The sequence below is a fragment of the Eptatretus burgeri genome, chromosome 2 (genome assembly GCF_056783735.1).
Source record: "Eptatretus burgeri isolate ZD-2024b chromosome 2, Ebu_testis_v1, whole genome shotgun sequence".
NCBI lineage: Eukaryota > Metazoa > Chordata > Myxini > Myxiniformes > Myxinidae > Eptatretus > Eptatretus burgeri.
The window spans coordinates 152,665,624-152,679,104 of NC_140962.1; the positions used below are offsets into that span (position 1 = coordinate 152,665,624).

The window sequence follows — 13,481 nt, forward strand, 5'->3', positions numbered from 1 at the left end:
ACTGATGAACGCAGCCGTTTATATAAGCCCCGTGGCTTCGCTCTTTCACCCTTGACCCTCTGCCTCCGACCCTTCACCTCTCTAACTGGCTCCCCATTGGCCCGAGGAAAAGTGGGCGTGAATGCTTTTTGATCCATGTATTTGCATATAGCGACCGCCCTCCAACGCCCTGGAGGCGGGGCCAAATCGCCCCTCGCTCACCGATTGGACGGAACAAAAGTGGGCGTGAGTCGTTTTTGATCCGTTTTTCTTCGGAAAGTCTGTGATGTCTCTGAACACGCTGCTCGGTGCGCGCCCCGCACGAGTCCAGCATCGGCGCCCACGAGTGGCGCGAGATGGTATGGATGCGATGGTGGCGAGTTGTGACGGTAAAGGTCGTGGCGGTTGTGGAAAAAAGCGGCGTTGTGGTTGGTGGTTGTTGTTGCGAAGCGGCGTTGTGGTTGGTGGTTGTTGTGAAGCGGCGTTGTGGGACGTGGTTGGTGGTGGTAGTAATGGCGGCTGGTCCAAAATAAAGATAGTAAAAGAAAAACGGCTATCCTGAAGAGTCGCAGCCCGACTGATTGACATTTATTCCCTCTAGACAACGGGTTTGGGCCTAACTACACATATACTTACCGAGATATCTCACCTAAGGGACCTGAATGGTGGTTTGTGAATTTCGTCAACCACAACAATATATATATATATATACATATATATATATACATATATATATATATATATATATACATATATATACATATACATATATATAGATATATATATATATATATATATATATATATATATATATACATATATATATATATATATATATATATATATATATATATATATATATATATATATATATATATATATATACATATATATATATATATATATATATATATATATATATATATATATATATATATATATATATATATATATATATATATATATATATATATATATATATTGTTAATAATTTGGGAATTCGATTGCACACAACATTCAGGTTCCTTTCGTCAACTATGTCGATAAGTGCTTGTTCCCTAGATAGCTCACCTTCCATTGTTTAAATGTTCAGAAATCGGCTAGATGCGCTGCGGATCAATTTAATAGTTCGGGAACGAAACAATGGAGACATCCCTCCCTCTCTTCTGCGAAGAGGAAGAAGAATCCTGCCGTCCCGTGATTCATGATGTCAACAACTCCCTCCCACCCGTGATTGAGCGGGGGATGGAGCACGAGGGCATGAGTCACGTCGGGCGAGAGGGAGGGGGTGCGGAGAAGGATAAGGACGAGATCCTTTCTTTGAAGTTGAGTAGTAAGCTTTTTGCTTCAGTTGAGGGTAGTTGCTCAGCAGACCTTCGGGTCCTGTTTGGCTTGGGTTAGAGTTGAGGCCTTCGGAAGCTTTTTGCTTCGGCTGGCTCAGTGAGCTTCAGCTGAGGCCTGGCTTGGGAGGAGGCTTTTTGGAGGCTTTTTGCTTTGGTGGTTCAGTGAGCTTCGGCTTCTGCTTGGCTTGGGAGAACTTTTTGCTTTGAGCTGCTTTGTTTTCGAAGGAAGTTGAGCTGGTTACTCGGCTCAAGCTGTGAATGGTGGCTTCTTCTTCTTCGTCTTCTTCGTGGTTCGTGGTTCGTGGAACCGTGTGTGTATGAAGCACCGTGTGTGTATGAAGCACCGTGTGTGTATGAAGCACCGTGTGTGTATGAAGCACTGCGTGTGGATGAAACACCGCGTGTGGATGAAACACCGCGTGTGGATGAGGCACCAGGAGTGGATGAAACACCGTGTGTGGATGAAGCACCGCGTGTGGGTGAAACACCGCGTGTGGGTGAAACAGCGCGTGTGGATGAAACACAGCCAGTGGATGAAGCACCATGTGTGGATGAAGCACCGTGTGTGGATGAAGCACCGTGTGTGGATGAAGCACCGTGTGTGGATGAAGCACCGTGTGTGGATGAAGCACCGTGTGTGGATGAAACACCGCGTGTGGATGAAACACCCCGTGTGGATCAAGCACCGCGTGTGGACCAAGCACCGCGTGTGGATGAAACACCGTTTGTGGATGAGGCACCGTGTGTGTATGAAACACTGCGTGTGGATGAAACACTGCGTTTGGATGAAACACCGTGTGTGGATGAAACACCGCGTGTGGATGAAGCACCGCGTGTGGATGAAACACCGAGTGTGGATGAAACACCGCGTGTGACAGGAACCGCGTGTGTGAGTAGTATGGTGTGTGAGAGAGACCGCGTGTGTGAGGTGGCGGTATGAGAGGGAGATGGCGGTTAGCATGCGGGAGACCGCAACCGCATGTCCTAGTGTAATGGTGAGGTGTGTGAGCGTCGTGGCACACAGAAGTGTGCGCGTTGAATGGCGACGACAACTGCGACAGATGAGGGACAAAAGCCGGGTAGCGGCCGTAGCTGTTTTGAGGACCGTGCCGGATTGGCACAGCAGCGAGCACGGGGTCCGTGCTGTACTACGCACGAGGCCGCCACTTGCGTGTCTGCACGAGTGAAATCCGGTCCGGAAACGTCTGCGGTGGATACAAGCCGATCCCGCGGGACGGACAGAAGTTAGGCTGGAAATGTGAATTCAGATCGGACGGGTTCTCCAAGCGAGCGTGTGTGTAAAGCTCCATGTGGCCTGCACTGCACGTTCTGTTCGTAGAGCGTGCGAAGCGGCTCCCCTGATGCGTTATGCGTACCCCGGCTTGTGCGAGAAATCGTGCAGGTTCGGGGTGCGAGTGACGTCATCGGGGATTCCGCGGCGCAGGTTACGGACGGGCAGAGCACATGTGCTCGCATGGAGAACCCCTCGAACGCGGGGCTTGCTTTGGGATGCGCAGTGACGTCATGGCTGCATGGTTGAAATCCAGGAGAAGGGAATCCCTGCCGGATGTTACCGTCCAAGGGGACGAGAAACGAGAACAGCTGCTGTGATGTTACGGGGAAAGAGCGCAGGCTGTGAGTTGCCGTGCTGGTGTGCGCAAGAAGAAGAAAAAAAGAAGTAAAGCGAGCCTCGCCACTTAGAGTGGACAAGAGCCCCAGGGTGGGGGTGGAAGACCCCCTTGCTTGGGGGCACAGGAACTACTAGTTATGGGGAAGGGTTAGTCATAGTTAGACCGGCTTCATAGGGCAGGGACAAGACCTCATGGAGCCCGTGGAATGGATTAGTTAGAGGGATTTCAGTTCAGATTTAGGAAATGGGAATTTTTTGATTTTCGGAGACACGGACAGACGGGAAATGTGTAGTGGAGACGTAGCTTAGCTACGTAGAGTAAATGGAATGTGCATTGATGTAAGGGATGACGAAGGAGCACGAGTTTGTCAGGGGATTTAATTAGGAAGGATGGCAGTATAGAGTGTTGGTGTGAGTTGTGAAATGGAAAGTGTGTGAGGAATGAGTGTGGGATAGCAGGCCCAAGTGTGTGAGTGGAGCGAATGTGCTATGCATGGTGCGATGACTGATTGGGGGGAGGAGTGATTCCCACCCAAGATACCCCGAGGTCAGTTTAATGTTAGTTAGTGGGTAGTAAAATTTCGTGAAAGGAAGTCGTTTTGTTGTTGGTGTCGAGAGAAGGCACGAAACCCGTTTGGAGGGGTGCAGGAGCTCATGGACTGGCTGGGAGCGTGGCTGTGGAAAGTTGAGTTTTGTTTAGTGGGCACCCCGGGCACCGGACTAGTCGGCCAGAGTAGGCCAAGGGCCCAAGAGGGGCCGGGTTAATGTAGTGGGCACGGGCGACCCGTCGGAAACGGGACCCGTAGCGCCAGAATGCCACGGGGGCAGCGTAGTGGGCACGGGCGACCCTCGGAAAGGGACCCGGGGCATCAACACGCCACGTGGGCATTGGAGGGGGGCAATCTCAGAGAGGGCAACCCCCCGCGTTTATAGGGAGCAGCTAGGCTCGGGGCAGCCTGTGGGCCTGGGGGTGCCATGCTTAGAGTTCGGCAGAGGGGGAGTTCCTACCAGTTGAGCCATGCTGCCCAGCCAGGAAATTGTGCGAGGGCACGAATGAAAATTTGAGGGCGAGGCCCAAATTTAAGACGGACACCAACACAGGCGACGGGAATCATGGTTTTTAGAACCGATAGTTTAAAAGTGTGAGGCATTTTTGAAAGCTCCGGGGTAGTTTCAGGTAAATGAATGTTAGGGAAGATAGGAGATGTACCCCTTCGCACAATCCATCCCTTCGCTCGTTGTAGGCCACTGGACCTACCTTGGTAGATTGCTGAACTCTGAGGAGGCCATTCTGAGGCTTCGTTGGGCCTCAAGACAGGACGCTAGTCTCTCCCTATTCCCCTCCAGAGAGGGAACGTAGCGGTTGGGAGTAGGCTAGGTTGACAGGATAGGTTAGCCAGACAAAGACGATAAAGGGGGTTAGGGAGACAATTATAAAAGGGAAGTAAAAATAATAAAAATAAAGAGGGGCTAAATTTTGTTGTGCTGTGTGGCAAATTAAGGGAGTGGGTATGGACAGAGACAGGCAAAGGTGATAGAGTGGGGGGAGACAGTAGGCTAGGTCCGAGCCTGCCTTCAGAGCAACCGGCACCACCGCACTCCCTCCAGACCTGTTGGAACCACACCAGAGGCTGGCCAGCTTCACCTGCCGGCCTGTTGTGCTGCAGCGGCCTGTTCTGCATGGGCTTGCCTTGCCATACCCAGTTTGCCTGCCTCTGCCATGACCCCATGCCTGCTAGCCCTTGTTTGCGTTTGCCCCTGTGTCCATCCATCACCATGTGCGCCAGGAACATCCAGTTTTGCAAGGACTGCCCTGCAGGCAGCCCGTGCATCCATCATGCTCATTTGTGTTTTGCGACCATCTCCATCCATTCCCCTGTATCGATGAACTTTGAAATGACCAGGTATTACTGGTTACTCACGTAGCTGTCAAGTGAGAAGGTAAGCTAATCATGGACTCACGCATCTCACGACAAAAGAGGATGCAGGAAGCTGTAAAGAGAAAGAAAGGAAATCTGCAAGTGGAGAGAATGTTACTGGAGGTTCATGACAGATGCAGCAGTGCTTTTGATTAGCATGTGCATAATCGTGATAATATGGACAAAAACAGATAGTGAGAGCAGAATGTTTTTGTAGGTCGACAGTAGGGGAAAAAGGTAAACATTGGGACCAATTGCATGAGAAAGGTGTGGATGGGAAAACACTTTTATGCACCTCGTGTGACATGGGATGAAGGGGACATAGGCACTGTACGCCTGAAACGAGGCATATTGTTACATGAAGGGTTAACTGGGACAAGGATAGAGATAAGGATACGAATAAATAATCTTGCAGAATCCCAGAAATCATTAAATGGTATATTTCTGTGACCTAGCGGAACACCTAAGGAAGGTAACTGCAGAGTACCATGACTATTTTAAGGAAGAAGGGTTCAGATCATGGGTAATAGAAGTGTTTGGTGAAGGGGGAACATGGATATTCCACATATTGATCGTTGCCCTTATGATATTCAGTGTTATTGTCATCGTGGCATAAAAGTAATGGTGTGTGTGTGTGTGTGTGTGTGTGTGTGTGTGTGTGTGTGTGTGTGTGTGTGTGTGTGTGTGTGTGTGAAAATTTACCACAGTGACACAATGGTGGTGCATGAAGTTCCCCTGGACCAACCATCTCTGAAAACCCAGAAAACCCAGAAAATGAAGAACCTAGTTTAAAATTTAGTCGAGACACCGTGATGGTGGTATTATTTTTTTGGGAAATATGAAAGTACAGACACTAGTGCTTTCGGGAGTAAACACTCTGCTCAAACTCACATTGGATGAGTGTCTCGAATTGCTTGTACCAATGAAGCGGATGGAAAGAAATATTATCTAAACATTGCCTTGTTGGAAAATATTGGGATTTTCTTTAAAATTTTCTTTTACTCTGGCTTGCAGTTTATAAAAATTATATTCTTGTTTTTTTTTTGTTCATAAAGAACACGATATTTATATATTCTTACTTGTTGTTTCTATAAATTATATTCTTGTTTTTTTGTTCATAAAGAACACAATAAATAGCAAAAAAAATTATATATTCTTACTTGTTGTTTATAAAAATTATATTCTTATTTGATGTTCATAAAGAACCATAGTTAGTTAAAAAATACATGTATTTTTTTTTGTGTGTGAAATAATTCTTTCTGTGAGTGTTGTTTTTGAAAAGTAATTTTGCTTCCTCATGACCTATATTCAAGTCATAATTGTTGAAATGTATCCACTATACTACAGAGGGGTGGGGTATTGGTGGGCTGGTCAGGATGGTAGAGGGGGGGCTTTTCTATGAGGCTAGAAAGTGCGGGCGGAGCTTTCGTGACGTTATGGCCCACTTGGAGCTACTCATAAGGGTGTGCCACCTATAGAAAAGACTCCCGTCTACCACCTTACCGCTCCATCGAGATTCCATCTCTAAAAATTATTATGATTGTGGTGTTCCTTTTCCACTATGTTTCTAAGTAACAGAGGGGCAAATGTGGAGCTGTTGAACAGCTCTCAAGATGAGAGCAGACATTTTTAGTCAGATTACCTTTTCTTAATTGAGGAAGCCAAAGCATTTAAAATGCTCTCAGTAAGCTACAGTTTTTGACTGTTGGTAGTCAAAGCAAGTAGGCTATCTCTCTCTCGCTCTCTCTTTGTCATGCAGCTGAACATCTGGCTTTCTTGTTGGCCCTTGTAACAACATTCTTTGAGCCTTGAGCTCGGAGAAGCCCGATCATAAATCAGCACTGTTTTGGTATAGTTCAAAAGGGAATATCTTGCAGTAGAATGAGAAGATAATATATATTGTGATAAAGATCTGCCTGACCAATAACAGATCTTCTTGCTAGTGAAAAGATCAATGCTTTGTCAGGTCAGGAGAGAACCAGTGCTGAGGTGTTGTTACTTTCAAAGAAACCTGATGGAAGTTGGGGAAATCATGAAAACAGATGAGCAGGAAAAAGTATATATAAAGCAAACCAAACTGCTTGCGGGCCAGAGAGAGTTTGACTGAGCTGGGATACTGTAGGTAGTCTCTGTCTCACTTTGTCATGTACTCTTTTGATGTGAATTAAAAGGCTCTACTCTACCATGATCAGTGTGGACATTGCTAGATTTCAATCAGCGGTGGAACATGATCTCGACATATATATATATATATATATATATATATATATATATATATATATATATATATATATATATATATATATATATATATATATATATATATATTGTTGCAGATTCGCGCCCGCCGGCGTGCGAACGGCCACGTAACTCGAATCGCGGCACGTCGCCCACCGGACGGACAATCCAGTCGTGACCCTCTCGGACTAACGCCGGGAACCAGTCACGGGTGGACCTTTCGGTCTCACCACGATCGTGCCAATCGGCCCCCGCGTGGGATAGGGTTGCTCGCCAAATTCGACCTACCAAAGTACCCACACGGAGGGTAGACCGGGCGATCGCACCGCGCCGCAGGTCGACTTCGGACACGGGCCACTTTAAGCGACCCGTTCCGTACTATCGGGATAACCAAGCGGTGTTATTCGTCGGCCTCGACGGTTCGATTAATTATCGGGCGTTTTTAGCCCACGACCAACCCTTTACGTGAAGCAAGATGGAGATTCAATGAAAGAAAAGACGAAGCGAAGCGGGAAAACAGTTCAACAATAAGCACATTTATTTCGCGATGAACGGAAAGCACACATATACAATTACACCAAAAGCACATGTAAAAGAAGAAGACAATGCAATATTACACAAAAAGCAAATGCAACAATGCAGATCTAACCGACTACCGGGCACACGGCAACACTTATACAATTTTACTTCATAGACGGCGCCGACAACACATATTCCCAAAGCAAAAGAAAAGGGAACCACCCTCCAGGATGAGGCGGGCCTGGGGCCGAGACCGGGTCGGGCCTACCCGTCTGATGATGAGACGCGAAGTGGCGGTGGTGGCTCAACTCCGCGGGCCTCGCGGACAGTGTCTGGTAGGGGGGTGGGAAAGGGGCCCCCTTTGTCGCACTATCTCAGCGCGGGGGGAAACAGGAGGGGGTTGCTGATGCTCGGGGGAAGGAGGATATCACCCTGTCTCGGGTCCCGTGGCGAGCGTCTCCTCCTCGACCTCGGTCGCGTTACTGGCCTCTCCCTGTGCAGCTCCCGGCACCGACGCGAGCACCCCCTCGTCCTCCTTCGCCGCCGTCACCTCTCCACAGCTCCGTCTACTCGCCCTCTCCGTCTCCTCTCTTGGCTCGCCCCAACTCTTCATTCTTGATTTCTCCCACTTCTTTCCAGCTCCACCGACGACTCTCTTGAACTCCGCACAACTCCCCACTGAACTAACTTGACTGACGAACGCAGCCGTTTATATAAGCCCTGTGGCTTCGCTCTTTCACCCTTGACCCTCTGCCTCCGACCCTTCACCTCTAACTGGCTCCCCATTGGACCGAGGAAAAGTGGGCGTGAATGCTTTTTGATCCATGTATTTGCATATAGCGACCGCCCTCCAACGCCCTGGAGGCGGGGCCAAATCGCCCCTCGCTCACCGATTGGACGGAACAAAAGTGGGCGTGAGTCGTTTTTGATCCGTTTTTCTTCGGAAAGTCTGTGATGTCTCTGAACACGCTGCTCGGTGCGCGCCCTACACGAGTCCAGTAGCGGTGCCCACAAGTGGCGCGAGAATGGTGGCGATGCGACGGTGGCGAGTTGTGACGGTGGCTGTTGTTGTGAAGCGGCGTTGTGGTTGGTGGTTGTTGTTGTGAAGCGGCGTTGTGGTTGGTGGTTGTTGTGAAGCGGCATTGTGGTTGGTGGTTGTTGTGAAGCGGCGTTGTGGTTGGTGGTTGTTGTTGCGAAGCGGCGTTGTGGTTGGTGGTTGTTGTGAAGCGGCGTTGTGGTTGGTGGTTGTTGTGTGATGGCTGTTGAGACGTGGTTGGTGGTGGTAGTAATGGCGGCTAGTCCAAAATAAAGATAGTAAAAGAAAAACGGCTATCCTGAAGAGTCGCAGCCCGACTGAATGACATTTATTCCCTCTCGACAACGGGTTTGGGCCTAACTACACATATACTTACAGAGATATCTCACCAAAGGGACCTGAATGGTGGTTTGTGAATTTCGTCAACCACAACAATATATATATATATATATTTATTTATATATATATATATATATATATATATATATATATATATTTATATATATGTACATATATACATATACATATATATATATATATACATTTATGTACATATATACATATATAGATATACATACATATATATATATACTGCATATATATATATATATATATATAATGTATATATATACTGTATATATATACTGCATATATATATAATGTATATATATATACTGTATATATATAATGTGTATATATATATATATATATACATATATACTGTATATATATATATATACTGTATATATATATATATATATATATATATATGTATATATATATATATATATATATATATATATATATATATATATATATATATATATATATATATATATATATATATATATATATATATATATATATATACATGCAGGGTGAGTCAAAAGTAGCACATGATTTCTGTTCGTTCGATTTCCGCCAGCAAGCCCCTTCTGGTAAAACGACCAAAATCAGAATCACTGCTCACCTTCATTCTTTCATTCATTTTTTTTCCCCACCTTTTGAACAAACTCCCACACTCTCTTCAATCCCACTCCTTCCAGGCCTTCAAAACAGCTGTTCATCACCATCTCTTATCTTCCCCCATCCAAAACCATGATCTTTTCTACCCCCATTGATCCACCCCAAACCCACCTCCTTCATATGCCCTGCTTTCCTTCCTGAAAGTCCCTGTAATGTCCATCTTGAAAACCCCATGTTCCCCGCCCCATCCCTCTCCCTTCCACAGATCTCCCAATGTCTCTGTTCCGCACTGTTTTGTCCTTCCCTCTCCTGCCCCACTTGTCTCATGCCCCCCTTGCTGTGCGTTGTGTGTTAGCTCTCATACGAGCCTTGACAATGCATACAAAAAAAGGCAGGACAACAGGAAGATAGAAGTACACAAAAAAGACAAAAAACGAGGAATAACTCCAACATCAATAAGCAAGACAAGAAGTGAACGCAGCAGCAATGACTACTTCCAAAGCAACTGAAACTTCTCAACAGCAAAAAAGCAAGATTGGAAGCAAACAGCAACAATGACTGCATTCTGCCCTCCTGTACCTGCGGTGTCCGAGTCATTGTGTTGTACTTCAGTCGGTCGTCTGTACTATGTGGTTCAGAAGGACACAGTTCCAGCCTATGAAACCTTTGCTGCCCCTGTGTGAAGCAGGGCCATCGCCGTAAAATACAAAACACACAGGAAATGGCGCTCTGTGTTGAGTTGTAGCAGTGATGGTCATATTTAACCCTCGATCAGTCAAAGATCCCTGGCGGATTAAACACGACAAGGTAAGGGTTGGTCATTTGCTCTCTCCCACCTGTCTCTCTCTTTCTCTTTCCTCATGCCTACTCCTCTCCCCCCCCTCCCCCATTCCCTCTCTCTCTCTCCCTCCCCCATCTCTGTCCCCTCTCTTAGTATTCCCGTAAGCAAAGCCAGTGGCGTGCTGAGGCAATCACGTGATAGATCTCACCTTTGGCTGAGTTTACCAAATCATGTGATGCGATATTGTCCAATCAATGAATTAATCTGCGTTTAACAGGACTAGATTAGATCCACCAGATGAAACCGTCGCAAGCAAGCAGGATGAGCCAAAGACCAAGTTCAGGTTTAACAAGTGTATTGTGTAAAGTAAAGGCACGTATGTACAAAACAAGCAATCGTGATTCATACAATATTAATAATTATCCCCGACCAATTAACACGCCACATCAACGGCCCAAGCAATGGTTGGAAACCTTAATTATCGATGTCCTTATAAAGCCTTTCGACACATATGACATCGGTCGCTACTGGACAAACAGTTGCGAGGACAAACCCGGCACGTAAATGCTTCCAGGCACTTAAATAGCTCAGATGGTAGTAACCAATCCTGTTCTCGCTGGGCAAATGCTTTCTGGAATTTAACGTTGCTAAGAGGAAGCTTCAGAGCACTGAGATTTCCATGACCACCGAAAGCACCAACGGTATCACAGCTAGTATAGGCCTGCATTCCCAGCAGTACATCATGCACATCGTGCCCAACTGCTCTGGAAACGTTGCTGATATCAATGAACCGGGTGTGAGTTTTTGATCCCCACTTCACAAATAAGTTTATGTCAAAGCAAACTCCAAAATGATTCCTCATCCCCCCCCCCTCACCTGTTGAACCAACTTCCACATCCTCTTCAATCTCATTCTTCCCTTCAGGTCTTCAAGACACCATTTCAGTTAGTCCCCAATCTAAAACCATCATCTTTTCTGCCCTCATCAGCCCCCACCCAAATCCCTCCTTCCAAATTTCCAGTTTTCCCTCCTGAGAGTTTCCTCCTGTATCCATCTTGTCCCCCCTGTGCATCCTCTCCTGCCCAACTCCCCCCCCAATTCCTCCCCACATCTTTGTCAAAGTCTGCCTCCACCTTGACCTTCAACAATGCTGTTGGTGCTTCCCCCTCTTTGCTGTTCCTTTTATCCTGTTGCTTCCTGATGCATTCAGTTACGAGCTATTCCACAAGCCAAGCTATTGTATGTGTATCAAGAAAATTATTTTAAAGTAAAATAAAAATTAACATCAAAGGGCTTACATTTGTGCAGCTTTCTTGGTTAGAAGGGTAGAGAGGACACACACACACACACACACACACACACACACACACACACACACACACACACACACACACACACACACACACACACACACACACACACACACACACACACACACACACACGACAAAATTGAGGTAACATAGATGGAGGTAAATCCCCTGTTCAGAATCACAATGAATGTTATCTATCTAATCTTATTCATTCACATGGGAACGTGCAGCCTGGTGTTGGCTTAGCGGTTAAGATTGTGGCTTGGGATCCTCGGGTCCTGAGTTGGAGCCTCATTGGCCACTGAATTAACACCAGGGAGTTGACTCAGCCTGTCATCCTTCCGAGGTCAGCAAAATGAGCACCAGTATACTGGTGATCGGGGCACTGCATCAGCGGCATCGCTGTGCCCCTAACCGATGATGCAACCAGCAGCCAAAAAGGCAGCACCCGATGGGAACGTGCGACGGACACTGCTCTATGTTATCTTATTCATTCACATGGGACAGACACTGCTCTATATTATCTTATTCATTCACATGGGACAGACACTGCTCTATGTTATCTTATTCATTCACATGGGACAGACACTGCTCTATGTTATCTTATTCATTCACATGGGAACACAGGACAGACACTGCTCTATGTTATCTTATTCATTCACATGGGAACACAGGACAGACACTGCTCTATATTATCTTATTCATTCACATGAGAACACAGGACAGACACTGCTCTATGTTATCTTATTCATTCACATGGGACAGACACTGCTCTATATTATCTTATTCATTCACATGGGACAGACACTGCTCTATGTTACCTTATTCATTCACATGGGAACACAGGACAGACACTGCTCTTTGTTATCTTATTCATTCACATGGGAACACAGGACAGACACTGCTCTATGTTATCTTATTCATTCACATGGGAACACAGGACAGACACTGCTCTATGTTATCTTATTCATTCACATGGGAACACAGGACAGACACTGCTCTATGTTATCTTATTCATTCACATGGGAACACAGGACAGACACTGCTCTATCTTATCTTATTCATTCACATGGGAACACAGGACAGACACTGCTCTATGTTATCTTATTCATTCACATGGGAACACAGGACAGACACTGCTCTATGTTATCTTATTCATTCACATGAGAACACAGGACAGACACTGCTCTATCTTATCTTATTCATTCACATGGGAACACAGGACAGACACTGCTCTATGTTATCTTATTCATTCACATGGGAACACAGGACAGACACTGCTCTATCTTATCTTATTCATTCACATGGGAACACAGGACAGACACTGCTCTATGTTATCTTATTCATTCACATGGGAACACAGGACAGACACTGCTCTATATTATCTTATTCATTCACATGGGAACACAGGACAGACACTGCTCTATGTTATCTTATTCATTCACATGGGAACACAGGACAGACACTGCTCTATGTTATCTTATTCATTCACATGAGAACACAGGACAGACACTGCTCTATGTTATCTTATTCATTCACATGAGAACACAGGACAGACACTGCTCTATGTTATCTTATTCATTCACATGGGAACACAGGACAGACACTGCTCTATGTTATCTTATTCATTCACATGGGAACACAGGACAGACACTGCTCTATGTTATCTTATTCATTCACATGTGAACACAGGACAGACACTGCTCTATGTTATCTTATTCATTCACATGGGAACACAGGACAGACACTGCTCTATGT

The 13,481-nt window shown here is 45.9% G+C and overlaps 1 protein-coding gene across 1 annotated transcript in view; it reads left to right on the top strand.

Moving 5' to 3' along the window:
• Positions 1-5,943, top strand: part of LOC147033582 (E3 ubiquitin-protein ligase Midline-1-like) — a 126,221-nt gene extending 120,278 nt beyond the window's left edge. Inside the window, exon 10 of the mRNA XM_085856836.1 lies at positions 5,579-5,943. Within this exon, the coding sequence (XP_085712962.1) occupies positions 5,579-5,625 (47 nt within the window). The 3' untranslated portion in view covers positions 5,626-5,943. The remainder of the gene's footprint in view (positions 1-5,578) is intronic.
• The last annotated feature ends 7,538 nt before the right edge of the window (positions 5,944-13,481 follow it).